The sequence below is a fragment of the Entelurus aequoreus genome, linkage group LG25, assembly GCF_033978785.1.
Source record: "Entelurus aequoreus isolate RoL-2023_Sb linkage group LG25, RoL_Eaeq_v1.1, whole genome shotgun sequence".
NCBI lineage: Eukaryota > Metazoa > Chordata > Actinopteri > Syngnathiformes > Syngnathidae > Entelurus > Entelurus aequoreus.
In genome coordinates this window covers 33,126,551-33,142,484 of record NC_084755.1, presented here as the reverse complement: position 1 = coordinate 33,142,484, position 15,934 = coordinate 33,126,551, and the positions used below count along the sequence as shown (strand labels likewise).

At 40.0% G+C, this 15,934-nt stretch overlaps 1 protein-coding gene across 2 annotated transcripts in view; it reads right to left on the bottom strand.

Moving 5' to 3' along the window:
* fbxl16 (F-box and leucine-rich repeat protein 16) overlaps positions 1-7,442 on the bottom strand; it is an 82,418-nt gene extending 74,976 nt beyond the window's left edge. The window contains exon 1 of one of the 2 annotated variants that reach the window (XM_062037336.1): positions 7,297-7,442. Coding sequence is in view for 1 of the 2 variants with exons in the window: in XM_062037334.1 (XP_061893318.1) it covers positions 7,001-7,101 (101 nt within the window). In the remaining variant the exon portion in view is untranslated. The other variant, XM_062037334.1, reaches the window with a different exon arrangement.
* Positions 7,443-15,934: the final 8,492 nt, after the last annotated feature.

Below are 15,934 nucleotides of genomic sequence, written 5' to 3'. Positions count from 1 at the left end.
AAAGTGTAGATTGGATTTTAACCTATTTAAAACATGTCATCAAAATTGTAAAATTAATCTTAATCAGGAAAAATTACTAATGATGTTCCATAAATTATTTTTTAAATTTTTTCAAAAAGATTCGAATTAGCTAGTTTTTCTCTTCTTTTTTTCGGTTGAATTTTGAATTTTAAAGAGTCGAAATTGAAGATAAACTGTGTTTCAAAATTTAATGGTCATTTTTTTCGTGTTTTCTCCTCTTTTAAACCGTTCAATTAAGTGTAAATATCATTAATTATTAATAATAACATAAAGTTAAAGGTAAATTTCTGGCAATTTATTTAAGTGTGTATCAAACTGGTAGCCCTTCGCATTAATCAGTACCCAAGAAGTAGCTCTTGGTTTCAAAAAGGTTGGTGACCCCTGCCCTAACCAATGGTGACTCATCATAGTAAACAACCGACCAATCATGGATGTTCTTATACGTGCAAGCACGTCTAGGAAAGGGGAAGGGGAGGGGTTTAGTAACCCATGGAGGGGAAGCGGGGGGAGAACAAGGAACACAACAAATAAGCGGCGTTTGGTCATTTTAACGTGAAATAAATGATATCGATATTACTTATTATTTTCTTAATTCATATCTTGTTTAAAAATATATCGATACATCTTACAAACTCGATATATAGCCCAGCCATACAATTAGTGAGAAAATATCAAGTAACATATTTTTTGGAGTATAAATCGCAGTATAAGTCGCACCAGCCGAAAATGCATAATAAAGAAGGAAAAAAACATGTATAAATCGCACTTTTTGGGGAAATTTATTTGCTAAAACCCAACACCAAGAGTAGACATTTGAAAGGCAATTTAAAATAAAGAATAGTGAACAACAGGCTGAATAAGTGTACGTTATATGAGGCATAAATAACCAACTGAGAACGTGCCTGGTATGTTAACGTAACATATTATGGTAAGAGTCATTCAAATAACTATAACATATAGAACATGCTATACGTTTACCAAACAATCTGTCACTTCTGATCAATTTTCATAGGTACGGAAGTAGTAGCAGGTAGCATCTTATTTTTCCACAATGCACTTCTGCCATGACCCGCCCCCGCCAAATTGTTATTGGTTGACGTGTGTGTGTGACGATTGATGATATACGCCTAGTCTCTTACATGAATGAGATAAATAATAATATTTTATATTTTACGGTAATGTGTTAATAATTTCACACATAAGTCGCTCCTGAGTATAAGTCGCATTTCCGGCCAAACTATGAAAAAAAACTGCGATTTATAATCCGAAAAATACGGTACTTTATTGACACATATCATTTCCAGGTGTTTGCGGGCCAGACAAAATGATGTCGCGGGCCAGATCTGGCCCCCGGGCCTTGAGTTTGACACCTGTGCACTAGATAGAGCCAGCGCACCACAAGTGGTACCCGTACCACATTTTGAGAATCCCTGGTCCAAAATCAATGATTTTTAACCTGGACCTGTGCTAATCTGGTATACATGCTTATAACAAATTATATGTCTTTATTGCATTTTCACAAATAGATTAAAAAGTTGTAATCTTTTTTTTTTTACTAATGTTTTTTACTATTCGTTGTGGCTTGTGCAGCCCTCTGAGACACTCGTGATTTAGGGCTATACAAGTAAACTTTGTTTGATTGATTGACTAATGATTCTATAAACATATTTTGGTTTCGTTGAGGTTTTTTCGTTAGATTTTTTGTTTTTTACATTTCAAGAAAAAAGTTAGTTTGGTACTATCACCATTTGTTAGCCTTGTCATTTTTTTTGTAATTTTGCACTTGAAAATAATGATTTTGCCATTCATTCAAAACATGTATGAAATTCAATTCAATTTTGATTTAATTAAAAAAAGTATGAAAGTCGTTTCACATAAATCAGGGGTGTTCAAACTTTTTCCAGCAAGAAAAGTTGAAGGCTCTAGGGGCCACTTTGTACTCTTTTGTACATTCAAGACCCGAAAACTTCTTACATGCCAGTTATTATTAGCGCCGTCTCCTGTCCGTGGTTGCCAATCAGGATGCTTTTGGGGACTGGATTATTTTGCTTTGTACGACAACGTTGTACCTTTGCACTTCATACGTCTCTTTTCCATTTGTGCACCTGCCTTTCTCTGGTAAAGAAGACTTATTTTCTGCATACCGGAGTGCCTAACGTAACAAAGACTAATACAATGTAGTTGAATCAATTATTCTTATTACTATTCTTTATCAATATTAGTATGATTATTACATTATAAGGCTTAGCACACTCAAAATCTTAACATTACCATTCTTTTCTGCACTTGCCTACCGTCTCTGCATCCCGGAGTGCATACATAAAACGAAACGTAACAAAAAACTAGTACAATGTAGTTCAATCAATTGTTCATCTTATAATTAGTCTTTATTAGGGATGACCGATAACATCGGACTGCCGATATTATCGGCCGATAAATGCTTTAAAATGTAATATCGTAAATTATCTGTATCGGTTTCAAAATTATCCGTATCGGTTGTGAATGTGAGTGTGAATGTTGTCTGTCTATCTGTGTTGGCCCTGTGATGAGGTGGCGACTTGTCCAGGGTGTACACCGCCTTCCGCCCGAATGCAGCTGAGATAGGCTCCAGCACCCCCCGCCACCCGAAAAGGGACAAGCGGTAGAAAATGGATGGATGGATGGGTTTCAAAAAGTAAAATTTATGACTTTTTATAACGCCGCTGTGCACTGCCTTTGCGTGCCGGCCCGGTCACATAATATCTACGGCTTTTCACACACAAGTGAATGCAACGCATACTTGAGCAACAGCCATACAGGTCACACTGAGGGTGGACGTATAAACAACTCTAACACTGTTAAAAATATGCGCCACACTGTGAACCCACACCAAACAAGAATGACAAACACATTTCGGGAGAACATCCGCACCGTACCACAACATAAACACAACAGAACAAATACCCAGAACCCCTTGCAGCACTAACTCTACAATATACACACTACCTCCTATCCCCCCCGCCCCACCCAACTCCCGCCACTTCAACCTCCTCATGCTCTCTCAGGGAGAGCATGTCCCAAATTCCAAGCTGCTGTTTCGAGGCATGTTAAAAAAAATAATGCGCTTTGTGACTTCAATAATAAATATGGCAGTGCCATGTTGGCACTTTTTTTTCCATAACTTGAGTTGATTTATTTTGGAAAACCTTGTTACATTGTTTAATGCATCCAGCGGGGCATCACAACAAAATTAGGCATAATAATGTGTTCATTCCACGACAGTATATATCGGTATCGGTTGATATCAGAATCGGTAATTAAGAGTTGGACAATATCGGAATATCGGATATCGGCAAAAAAGCCATTATCTGACATCTCTAGTCTTTATCAATACTTATTTTTATTAATATTTAGCTTTCGCAAACTAAAAATCTTACCATATCTTGCAAGAAATGTGTACATATGTTCATCAAACACAGGTCAACAGCAATTTTGGTTTTCAGTAGGGAAGTCCGATAATGGCTTTTATGCCGATATCCAATATTCCGATCATGTCCAACTCTTAATTACCGATACTGGTATCAACCGATACCGATATATACAGTCGTGGAATTAACACATTATTATGCCTAATTTGGACAACCAGGTATGGTGAAGATAAGGTCCTTTTTAAAAATAATAATGGAATAAAATAAGATAAATAAATTAAAAACATTTTCTTGAATAAAAAAGAAAGTAAAACAATATAAAAACAGTTACATAGAAACTAGTAATGAATGAAAATGAGTAAAATTAACTGTTAAAGGTTAGTACTATTAGTGGACCAGCAGCACGCACAATCATGTGTGCTTACGGACTGTATCCCTTGCAGACTGTATTGATATATATTGATATATAATGTAGGAACCAGAATATTAATAACAGAAAGAAACAACCCTTTTGTGTAAATGGGGGAGGGAGGTTTTTTGGGTTGGTGCACTAATTGTAAGTGTATCTTGTGTTTTTTACAGAGATGTCCGATAATATCAGCCTGCCGACATTATCGGCCGATAAATGCTTTAAAATGTAATATCGGAAATCATCGGTATCGTTTTTTTTATTATCTGTATCGTTTTTTGTGGGGGTTTTTAAATTTTTATTAAATCAACATAAAAAACACAAGATACACTTACAATTAGTGCACCGACCCAAAAAACCTCCCTCCCCCATTCACACTCATTCACACAAAAGGGTTGTTTCTTTCTGTTATTAATATTCTGGTTCCTACATTATATATCAATATATATCAATACAGTCTGCAAGGGATACAGTCCGTAAGCACACATGATTGTGCATGCTGCTGATCCACTAATAGTACTAACCTTTAACAGTTAATTTTACTCATTTTCATTAATTACTAGTTTCTATGTAACAGTTTTCATAATGTTTTACTTTTTTTTTATTCAAGAAAATGTTTTTAATTTATTTATCTTATTTTATTTTATTAATTAAAAAAAAAAAGGACCTTATCTTCACCATACCTGGTTGTCCAAATTAGGCATAATAATGTGTTAATTCCATGACTGTATATATCGGTTGATATCGGTATCGGTAATTAAAGAGTTGGACAATATCAGAATATCGGATATCGGCAAAAAGCCATTATCGGACATAGTACTATTAGTGGACCAGCAGCACGCACAATCATGTGTGCTTACGGACTGTATCCCTTGCAGACTGTATTGATATATATTGATATATAATGTAGGAACCAGAATATTAATAACAGAAAGAAACAACCCTTTTGTGTGAATGAGTGTGAATGGGGGAGGGAGGTTTTTTGGGTTGGTGTACTAATTGTGAGTGTATCTTGTGTTTTTTATGTTGATTTAAAGGCCTACTGAAAGCCACTACTACCGACCACGCAGTCTGATAGTTTATATATCAATGATGAAATCTTAACATTGCAACACATGCCAATACGGCCGGATTAGATTAGTAAACTGCAATTTTAAATTTCCCGCGAAATATTCTGCTGAAAACGTCTCGGTATGATGACGTTTGCGCGTGACGTCACGGATTGTGCGGACATATTGGGACAGCATTGTGGCCAGCTATTAAGTCGTCTGTTTTCATCGCAAAATTCCACAGTATTCTGGACATCTGTGTTGGTGAATCTTTTGCAATTTGTTTAATGAACAATGAAGACAGCCAAGAAGAAAGCTGTATGTGGGAAGCGGTGTATTAGCGGCTGGCTGCAGCAACACAACCAGGAGGACTTTGAGTTGGATAGCAGACGCGCTACCGTGAGTACAGCTTTGGCTTCCAAACATTTGATCGCTTGCCCGTGCGTGCCGCTATGTGCATGTCACGTACGTAACTTTGGGGAAATATATGTGCTGTATGAACTTTACGGAGGTGAACGGTACTTTGGGCTGTGGGATTGAGTGTGTTGTGCGGGTGTTTGATTTGTATTGGTGGGTTATATGGACGGGAGGGGGGAGGTGTTTGTTATGCGGATTAATTTGTGGCATATTAAATATAAGCCTGGTTGTGTTGTGGCTAATAGAGTATATATATGTCTTGTGTTTATTTACTGTTTTAGTCATTCCCAGCTGAATATCAGGTCCCACCCGCCTCTCACAGCATCTTCCCTATCTGAATCGCTTCCACTGCCCTCTAATCCTTCACTCTCACTTTCCTCATCCACAAATCTTTCATCCTCGCTCAAATTAATGGGGTAATCGTCGCTTTCTCGGTCCGAATCGCTCTCGCTGCTGGTGGCCATGATTGTAAACAATGTGCAGATGTGAGGAGCTCCACAACCTGCGACGTCATGCTACTTCCGGTACAGGCAAGGCTTTTTTATCAGCGACCAAAAGTTGGGAACTTTTTCGTCGATGTTCTCTACTAAATCCTTTCAGCAAAAATATGGCAATATCGCGAAATGATCAAGTATGACACATAGAATGGATCTGCTATCCCCGTTTAAATTTTTAAAAAAATAATTTCAGTAGGCCTTTAATAACCCTTTTGTGTGAATGAGTGTAAAATGGAGAGGGAGGTTTTTTGGGTTGGTGCACTAATTGTAAGTGTATCTTGTGTTTTTTATGTTGATTTAATAAAAAAATTTAAAAAACGATACAGATAATAAAAAACACGATACCGATAATTTCCGATATTACATTTTTTAAAGCATTTTTCGGCCTATATTATCGGACATCTCTAGTTTTCAGGTCCCATTTTGGGGGGAATTTGTTCTGGTTCCATTTTCCCTAAGCACAAATTGTATTTTGCCGGTGTTGTACCGAAATCTGTTACCCATCGGAATTTGTAACTCCAGGGGGCGATGTTCCCATGGCGTTTGTTTATATGGTTAAACGGCAAGCCCAAGGAGGAGGAGAAGAAGAACGCTTGCGTAAGTGGCGTAAACTATCCTTAATGCTGAAACGTCGGTTGTCAGAATTTCAGCATTAATAAATTACACATATTCTGGAAATCAATGACTTACTTTCATTATCGTATGAGTCCATTGTATCAGCTGTTGATTCTCTCTCACACACATACATTTTCCAATATAGATAAGGATAGTTTACGCCATTTACGCAAGCGTTCTTCTTCTCCTCCTCTTTGGGCTTGCCGTTTAACCATCAAACAAACGCCATGGGAACATCGCCCCCTGGAGTTACAAATTCCGATGGGTAACAGATTTCGGTACAACACCGGCGTCGCGGGCCAATTAAAAACGAGCTGCGGGGCCGCCACACTTTGGACACCCCTGACAAAAAAAAAGTGTGGAGAAAAAATGAACTAAATCATTCAAAACCAAATCTGCTTACGGCGCCATTTTTGCCAGGGGGCGGCATCTTGACAATGTGTCAACACGCCGAACAGGAAGTCACTGTGTGAGGCTTTTTTTATTGTATATAGACAAACAAACGCTGTTGTTGTTATAAAACCAACAATAGTACATTTTTTTTCTCTCTTTTTTTAGCTCTCAAAATGTGCGTGGAATACGTACCGTGGGTACAAACGCGTGCTTTGAAGTGACAATGTTTCATGTCGATCGCCACAAAATGACAACCGGCGGGCTGTTGCGTCACTCACAGCCGCTGACGTCATCAAGTCCGTTAATAATCCGCACTAGCTCGATATCACAAAAGAGTGCGGACCACCCGGTACCGTCCGGGATGTGTAGTCGGTGTCCTCCGGAGCGGAGGACCGCAGTGTGGATGCTTAGAAGGAACCCACGCACGCACATCGCATCCACGCACTCCCTTCTCCGCCCTTTTTCTTTCCCTCCTCCGCACTCCTTACCTCTCGGATGGACGTTGACTCGGTAATTAATCCATGATCCTCGCCTTCCTCCCGGCGTCTCGCACGGAACCGAATCGGTGTATTTCCCGCACCCGCGGAGCAGTCAGGTGGAGAAAGCGAACCTCTCCCGCCCTCCTCCTCCTCCTCGCGTCTTCTCCCGCTTCCCCTCCCACCCCCCCACGCTATAGCAAATATGCGCTAGAACGCGAAGCCTGTTGTGTTTCCGGTCGTCCTCCCGGCAGCACAACACAACACAACACGAACACGGCGTTGTCCACGCACGCACAGGCGCAGAGCGGCGCCGCTCGGAGTCATTTAAAGAGATAGGATGGAGGCAGCTGTGCCCACTGCCGAGCTCCCTCCCGCTCCTTATGTAACCCGAGCGTGGTGGTGATGGAGCTCCACGCAGTCCAGACGGACACGACTCCCTGCGTGCACGCCATATGTCTGCGCGACGTGCACGGCGGCCAGTGGCGTGCATATGATGGTAAGGGGCCAGGCGTGTTGGCCCTAAACAAGATTTTGGCTGTGGCCCCCATTTTGTGAAGGTCCTAGATCAGGGGTGTCCAAAGTGCGGCCCGGGAGCCATTTGCGCGCCCCCCCCCCCGCAGCAAATTGTTTACCGGCCCGCCACACATTCTAGAAATGCTATTGCAAAAATAAAATAAAAAAACATTAAAAAATGTGGAATGAGGTGAAATCTAACTAGAAAAAGTTGCAATGTTGACACAAAAGCTGCCAAGCATGCTGGTTTTTTTCTACGGAGCCCCTAAAGCGGGGGGCGGCAACCCGCGGCTCTAGAGCCGCATGCGGCTCTTTAGCGCCGCCCTAGTGGCTCTCTGGAGATTTTTCAAAAATGTAAGAAGAATGGAAAAAGATGAGTGGAAAAAAAATCTATTTTTTTGTTTTAGTATGGTTTCTGTAGGAGGACAAACATGACACAAACCTCCCTAATTGTTATAAATCACACTGTTTGTATTAAACATGCTTCACTGATTCGAGTATTTGGCGAGCGCTGTTTTGTCCTACTCATTTTGGCGGTCCTTGAACTCACCGTATAGTTTGTATACATGTATAACTTTCTCCGACTTCCTAGGACGTGTTTTATGCCACTTCTTTTTCTGTCTCATTTTGTCCACCACGCTTTTAACGTTGTGCGTGAATACACAAAGGTGAGTTTTGTTGATGTTATTGACTTGTGTGGAGTGCTAATCAGACATATTTGGTCACTGCATGACTGCAAGCTAATCGATGCTAACATGCTATTTAGGCTAGCTATATGTACATATTGCATCATTATGCCTCATTTGTAGCTATATTTGAGCTCATTTAGTTGCCTTTAAGTCCTCTTAATTAAATCTCATGACACATGTAATATGGCTTTTAATTTTTTGAGGCTCCAGACAGATTTGTTTTTGTATTTTTGGTCCAATATGGCTCTTTCAACATTTTGGGTTGCTGACCCCTGCCCTAAAGGGACATGGGAATTTTTTTTTTTTTAGACATGTATCTCGTGGCCACGAGAAACTTTCTCGTGGTCAAGAGAAAGTTTTTATTAAAAAAAAAATATATATATATATATTTTTTTTTTGGCAGTAAAAAATTATTATTTCACGAGATACTTTCTCGTGGCCACAAGATACTTTCTCGTGGCCACGAGATACATGTCTAAAAAAAAAAAAATTCCCATGTCCCTTTAGGGGCTCCGTAATATTTTTTATTTTTTTTACTGCCAAAAAAAAAAAAAAAAAAAAAAAAAATATTTTTTTTTAAATAAAAAGTTTCTCGTGGCCACGAGAAAGTTTCTCGTGGTCACGAGATACATGTCTAAAAAAAAATAAATTCCCATGTCCCTTTAGGGCAGGGGTCTCAAACTCAATTTACCTGGGGGCCACTGGATGCAGAAACTGGGTGAGGCTGGGCCGCAAGAAAAGATTTCTTAAAAAAAATCTAACATGCACTTTTTAATGAATTCACCTCCTTTGAATGGCTTTCCCGCCCTAGCAACCATCTCACTCACCATGTAGCTAGCTTTGACTGCTGCATCGCTCTTTTCGCTTGCTTTCTTGACGAAATCTTGTTGCCTCAGTAGACTGGTTTTAAAATTTGCAACCCGGTTCACTCCCCTAGTATTTTGCATACTCCTCAGCATGTCTAGTTGTATAATGACATTTCAAATTGTATTCCTTGTGCAACGCAACTTTCTCTGTATCAACTACAGAAAAGAGCTATAAGGATTATTCATAAAGTAGATTACTTAAAACACACTAACATATTATTTATTAATTCGGGTTTATTGAAACTACAGGAGCTAGTAAAGTTACAGACATTATGTGTCATGTTTAAGGCTAAAAGTAAAACATTACCAGCAAATTTACAAAAAATGTTTGTCATCACTTTTGAGAATGAAGAGCATAGAAGAAAAGGTCATTTCAAACATCAGTATTCAAGGACAACTTTAAAACAAATGTGTATATCAGTGGTGGGGGTTAAACTATGGAATTCTCTTTACAAGAGATAAAAGATTGTAAAAATATATTCCAATTGAAAAAATATATAAGGACAGAACAATGAGATCATATGGACAGCCATAAGTGTTTACATTTTGCTTTATATTTATTATTTTACTTATTTTTTGCCTAGTTTTGTATTTGTTTTGTATCATCCTGTGAGGTGTATACTACTTATTTTGGTTTTTTTGTTCGTTTTGTACATCATGAAGTTTTGCACTTCTTGTGTTTTTTTGTTTGTTTTCGTTATATTTGGATGTAATTGTTTGTTTATATGATATCATTAAGTAAGACTACGTGCTATGTTGAAGGGGGCAGAAAAATATAAGATTTTTCTTCATCCTGCTCCTTCTCAGGCATTGGTGTGTAAATGTATAATTTAAAAATTGAGGTATAATTGTCTATCGATCAAAGATGCACATCAATGAAGGAGATAAATAAAAATGAAATGAAATGAAATAAGACACGTCGGGGTGCCCCTGTGAAAGAAATATTGCATCAAAAATCGTCTCTGTCTGGAGCCAACGGGAGGAGGGTGGGGGGTGGAGTTTACAGTTACGGTAGCACAATTAGCCCCGAACGGGTTAACATCACCACGTCTGTATCAGCGCTGGGGTCCAGTGCACCACACTTTTGTATTGTCGCTCGCTCCTTCGGCGGAGTGCTCGTCTTCCCCGCCCGGACTGTTTACAACGGGGGCGGGAGCGAGCAGGCGGGCGAGGGAGGGAGGCAGGGAGGGAGGAAGGAAGAGCGTGTGTCATAGAAAAGCGGCAAAATGTTTCTCTGCTTGCATTACGCAAGTGACATCAATGCATACTTGCCAACCTTGAGACCTCCGAATTCGGGAGATGGGGGGGGTTGAGTTGGGCGGGGTTAGGGGTAGCGGGGGTGTTTTTGTAGCCCGGAAGAGTTAGGGCTGCAAAGGATTCTGGGTATTTGTTCTGTTGTGTTTATGTTGTGTTTAGGTGCGGATGTTCTCCCGAAATGTGTTTGTCATTCTTGTTTGGTGTGGGTTCACGGTGTGGCGCATATTTGTAACAGTGTTAAAATATAAATAAAATAAAATATGACCACCCTCAGTGTGACATGTCTGGCTGTTCCTCAAGTATGTCTTGCAACAACCTGCGTGTGTCTCTAGAAGCCTCATACAACATGTGTCTGGGCTGGCACGCTGTTAGTATGGAGAAAAAGATGACAGTGCCATCACGGCACGCCCTCGATATTGTCGAGAGCCTCATACCACAACGTGATTGGTAGATTTCTTCAGCTCCGCACACAACGCTGTCAAGCGCCATTCATTTAAAACTCGCGGGCCGCACTAACATTAAACTTTCATATTAAGGTGGGGGCCGCAAAATAACGTCTCCCGGGCCACAATTGGCCCGCGGGCCGCGTGTTTGAGACCCCTGCTTTAGGGGATCCGTAATATTTTTTTTTTATTTATTTATTTTTATTTTTTTATAAAAAGTTTCTCGTGGCCACAAGATACTTTCTCGTGGCCACGAGATACATGTCTAAAAAAAAAAAAATCCCATGTTCCTTTAGGAGCTCCGTAATATTATTTTTTTTTTTTACTGCCAAAAAAAAAAAAAAAAAAAAATTTTTTTTTTTTAAATAAACAGTTTATCGTGGCCACGAGAAAGTTTCTCGTGGTCACGAGATACATGTCTAAAAAAAAAAAATTCCCATGTCCCTTTAGGGGATCCGTAATATTTTTTTATTTTTTATTTTTTAAATAAAAAGTTTCTCGTGGCCACGAGAAAGTTTCTCGTGGCCACGAGATACATGTCTAAAAAAAAAAAATTCCCATGTCCCTTTAGGGGCTCCGTAATATTTTTTTTAATTTTTTTTTTTATAAAAAGTTTCTCGTGGCCACGAGATACTTTCTCGTGGCCACGAGATACATGTCTAAAAAAAAAAAATTCCCATGTCCCTTTAGGGGCTCCGTATTTTTCTTTTGTCTATCTTTATTTGTATTTTTTTGCCATTGCTCAAAAAAAAAAAAAAAATCCCCCAAAAAAATCAATGTTATAATGAATTATTGACCTATAGTCAAGGCTCCAATTATTTAAAATATTTCACTTTAAAGGCCTACTGAAAGCCACTACTACCGACCACGCAGTCTGATAGTTTATATATCAATGATGAAATCTTAACATTGCAACACATGCCAATACGGCCGGGTTAACTTATAAAGTGCAATTTTAAATTTCCTGCGAAACTTCTGGTTGAAAACGTCTATGTATGATGACGTATGCGCGTGACGTCGATGGTTGAAGCGGAAGTATTCGGACACATTGTATCCCAATACAAACAGCTCTGTTTTCATTGCAAAATTCCACAGTATTCTGGACATCTGTGTTGGTGAATCTTTTGCAATTTGTTTAATGAACAATGGAGACTGCAAAGAAGAAAGCTGTAGGTGGGATCGGTGTATTAGCGGCTGGCTGCAGCAACACAACCAGGAGGACTTTGAGGATAGCAGACGTGCTATCCGACACTTCACCCGCATCGATGATCGGGTGAAGTCCTTCGTCGCGCCGTCAATCGCTGGAACGCAGGTGAGCACGGGTGTTGATGAGCAGATGAGGGCTGGCGTAGGTGGAGCGCTAATGTTTTTATCATAGCTCTGACGAGGTCCCGTAGCTAAGTTAGCTTCAATGGCGTCGTTAGCAACAGCATTGCTAGGCTTCGACAGGCGGCACAGCATTAACCGTGTGGTTACAGGTCCAGTGTTTGGTAGTATTGTTGATCTTCTGTCTATCCTTCCAGTCAGGGGCTTATTTCTTTTGTTTCTATCTGCATTTAAGCACGATGCTATCACGTTAGCTACGTAGCTAAAGTGCTTCACCGATGTATTGTCGTGGAGATAAAAGTCACTGTGAATGTCCATTTCGCGTTCTCGACTCTCATTTTCAAGAGGATATAGTATCCGAGGTGGTTTAAAATACAAATCCGTGATCCACAATAGAAAAAGGAGAAAGTGTGGAATCCAATGAGCCCTTGTACCTAAGTTACGGTCAGAGCGAAAAAAGATACGTCCTGCACTGCACTCTAGTCCTTCACTCTCACGTTCCTCATCCACGAATCTTTCATCCTGGCTCAAATTAATGGGGTAATCGTCGCTTTCTCGGTCCGAATCGCTTTCGCTGCTGGTGTAAACAATGTGCAGATGTGAGGAGTCCTTCAACCTGCGACGTCACGCTACTTCCGGTACAGGCAAGGCTTTTTTTATCAGCGACCAAAAGTTGCAAACTTTATCGTCGATGTTCTCTACTAAATCCTTTCAGCAAAAATATGGCAATATCGCGAAATGATCAAGTATGACACATAGTATGGATCTGCTATCCCCGTTTAAATAAAAAAAATTCATCTCAGTAGGCCTTTAAAATGTTTTATGTGGAAAATATTGCATATATTGTGTGGTTGCCATATACAAATATCAACGTTTTCTTTGACAAAAGAGCATAATACAAACAAAATAATAGTTCAAACGTAAAATCGACAGATATATCTGAAGTTGATCTCGTAGCTTAAGTGTTGAAAGTAAAAACAACTAATAAAAATGCATCACTTTATGAGTGGGGCACCTTTTGGATCCCAAATATATTTAGTAGGATTTTATTTAACATTTCACTGTGATTACTCAAAAATATTAAAGAATTAAAATCAATGGTGTCCTGCATTATTGATCTTTTAGGGCTCTAATTACTAAATACTGCATATTTCAGTTTTACTATGAAAAACAAAGTTGTTTTTGACAGAAAAGCCATAAAAACTTTTTTTTTTTTTTAAACTTTATATCAACTTGAAGTTGATACAAATATTTACTGTAAGCGTTAAATAAATAAAAAAAAAACATTTTACTTATCTTTAACAGTTTAAATGCCTACTGAAATGATTTTTTTTTTATTTAAACGGGAATAGCAGATCCATTCTGTGTCATACTTGATCATTTCGCGATATTGCCATATTTTTGCTGAAAGGATTTAATAGAGAAAATCGACGATAAAGTTCGCAACTTTTGCTCGCTGATAAAAAAAAGCATTGCCTGTACCGGAAGTAGCGTGACGTCACAGGAGCTAGTATTCCTCACAATTCCCCGTTGTTTACAATGGAGTGAGAGAGATTCGGACCGAGAAAGTGATGATTACCCCATTAATTTGAGCGAGGATGAAAGATTCGTAGATGAGGAACGTTACAGTGAAGGACTTGAGAGGCAGTGATGGACGTATCTTTTTTCGCTCTGACTGTAACTTAGGTACAAGCTGGCTCATTGGATTCCACACTCTCTCCTTTTTCTATTGTGGATCACGGATTTGTATTTTAAACCACCTCGGATACTATATCCTCTTGAAAATGAGAGTCGAGAACGCAAAATGGACATTCAGTGCCTTTTATCTCCACGACAATACATCGGCGAAATGCTTTAGCTACGAGCTAACGTGATAGCATCGTGCTTTAACTGCATATAGAAACAAAAAAATAAAGGATAGAAGGAAGGATAGATAGAAAATCAACAATACTATTAAACCGTGGACATGTAAATACACGGTTAATGCTTTCCAGGCTGGCGAAGGTTAACAATGCTGTGCTAACGACGCCATTGAAGCTAACTTAGCAACGGGATCTCACAGAGCTATGCTAAAAACATTAGCTCTCCACCTACGCCAGCCAGCCCTCATCTACTCATCAACACCCGTGCTCACCTGCGATCGGCAGAAGGACGAAGGACTTCACCCGATGCGTTTGGCGGCCCGGAGAAGTAGGAAGTCAAGGTGAGGTCGGCGGCTAGCGCGGCTAGCGCGGCTAGCGCGGCTAGCGCTCCAACAAAGTCCTCCTGGTTGTGTTGCTGTAGTCCGCTGCTAACACACCGATCCCACCTACAACTGTCTTCTTTGCAGCCTTCATTTTTCATTAAACAAATTGCAAAAGATGTCCAAAATACTGTGGAATTATGAAATGAAAACAGAGCTTTTTGTATAGGATTCTACGGGTACCATAACTTCCGTTACTCTGACTTCGTCACGCGCATACGTCATCATACCGCGACGTTTCAGCCGGATATTTCCCGGGAAGTTTTAAAAGTCACTTTATAAGTTAACCCGGCCGTATTGGCATGTGTTGCAATGTTAAGATTTCATCATTAATATATAAACTATCAGACTGCGTGGTCGGTAGTAGTGGCTTTCAGTAGGCCTTTAATGACTGAGACCCCTAAAGGTAAAAAAAAATAAAAAAATCCATATTTTGTTATGGTTTGAAAATGAAAAATATCAAAATGGCCCCCCACATGCTTTAATTTTTTCCGTGTGCGGCCCTCAGTGGAAAAAGTTTGGACACCCCTGCCCTAGACCATGGGTGTCAAACTCTGGCCCGCGGGCCAAATTTGGCCCGCCGTATAATTCCACTTGGCCCGTGAGGCAATATCAAATTAACATTAGAGCTGGCCCGCCGATTACATACAGCAGCGGTGCTAATTCTCATACTTGCCAAACCTCCCGGGAGACTCCCAAATTTCAGTGCCCCTCCCGAGAACTGTAACGTCCTCTTTTCGTCCAATCCAACAAGTGCTGGCCCACACATAAGTGAATGCAAGGCATACTTGATCTTCAGCCATACAGGTCACACTGTGGGTGGCCTATTAAGCAACTTTAACATTGTTACAAATATACGCCACACTGTGAACCCACACCAAACAAGAATGACAAACACATTTCGGGAGAACATCTGCACCGTAACACAACATAAACACAACAGTACAAATACCCAGAACCCCTTGCAGCACTAACTCTTCCGGGACGCTACAAGGTGTGTGTGTGTTTGGGGCGGCGGGGTTTGGAGGTAGCGGGGGTGTGTATTGTAGCGTCCAGGTGTTGTGCCGTAGAATGCACCCCCGCCGTAGAATGCACCCCCTGACGGGAGTGTTATATCAACTAAAGCCCACACTTAAAGTTTCCACGTGCAAGATTGAATCTATTTGAAAAAGTTATTTAATAAGAAGCCAAAAGTGCAAAAACAATTACGTTCGTGTTGGAGGAGTTGTGAATGAATGAAATATGAAATCCTTGCTGCAGTCGCTGCTGGGCCACAACATTAGGTACACCTGCACTGACTATGTATTAGCC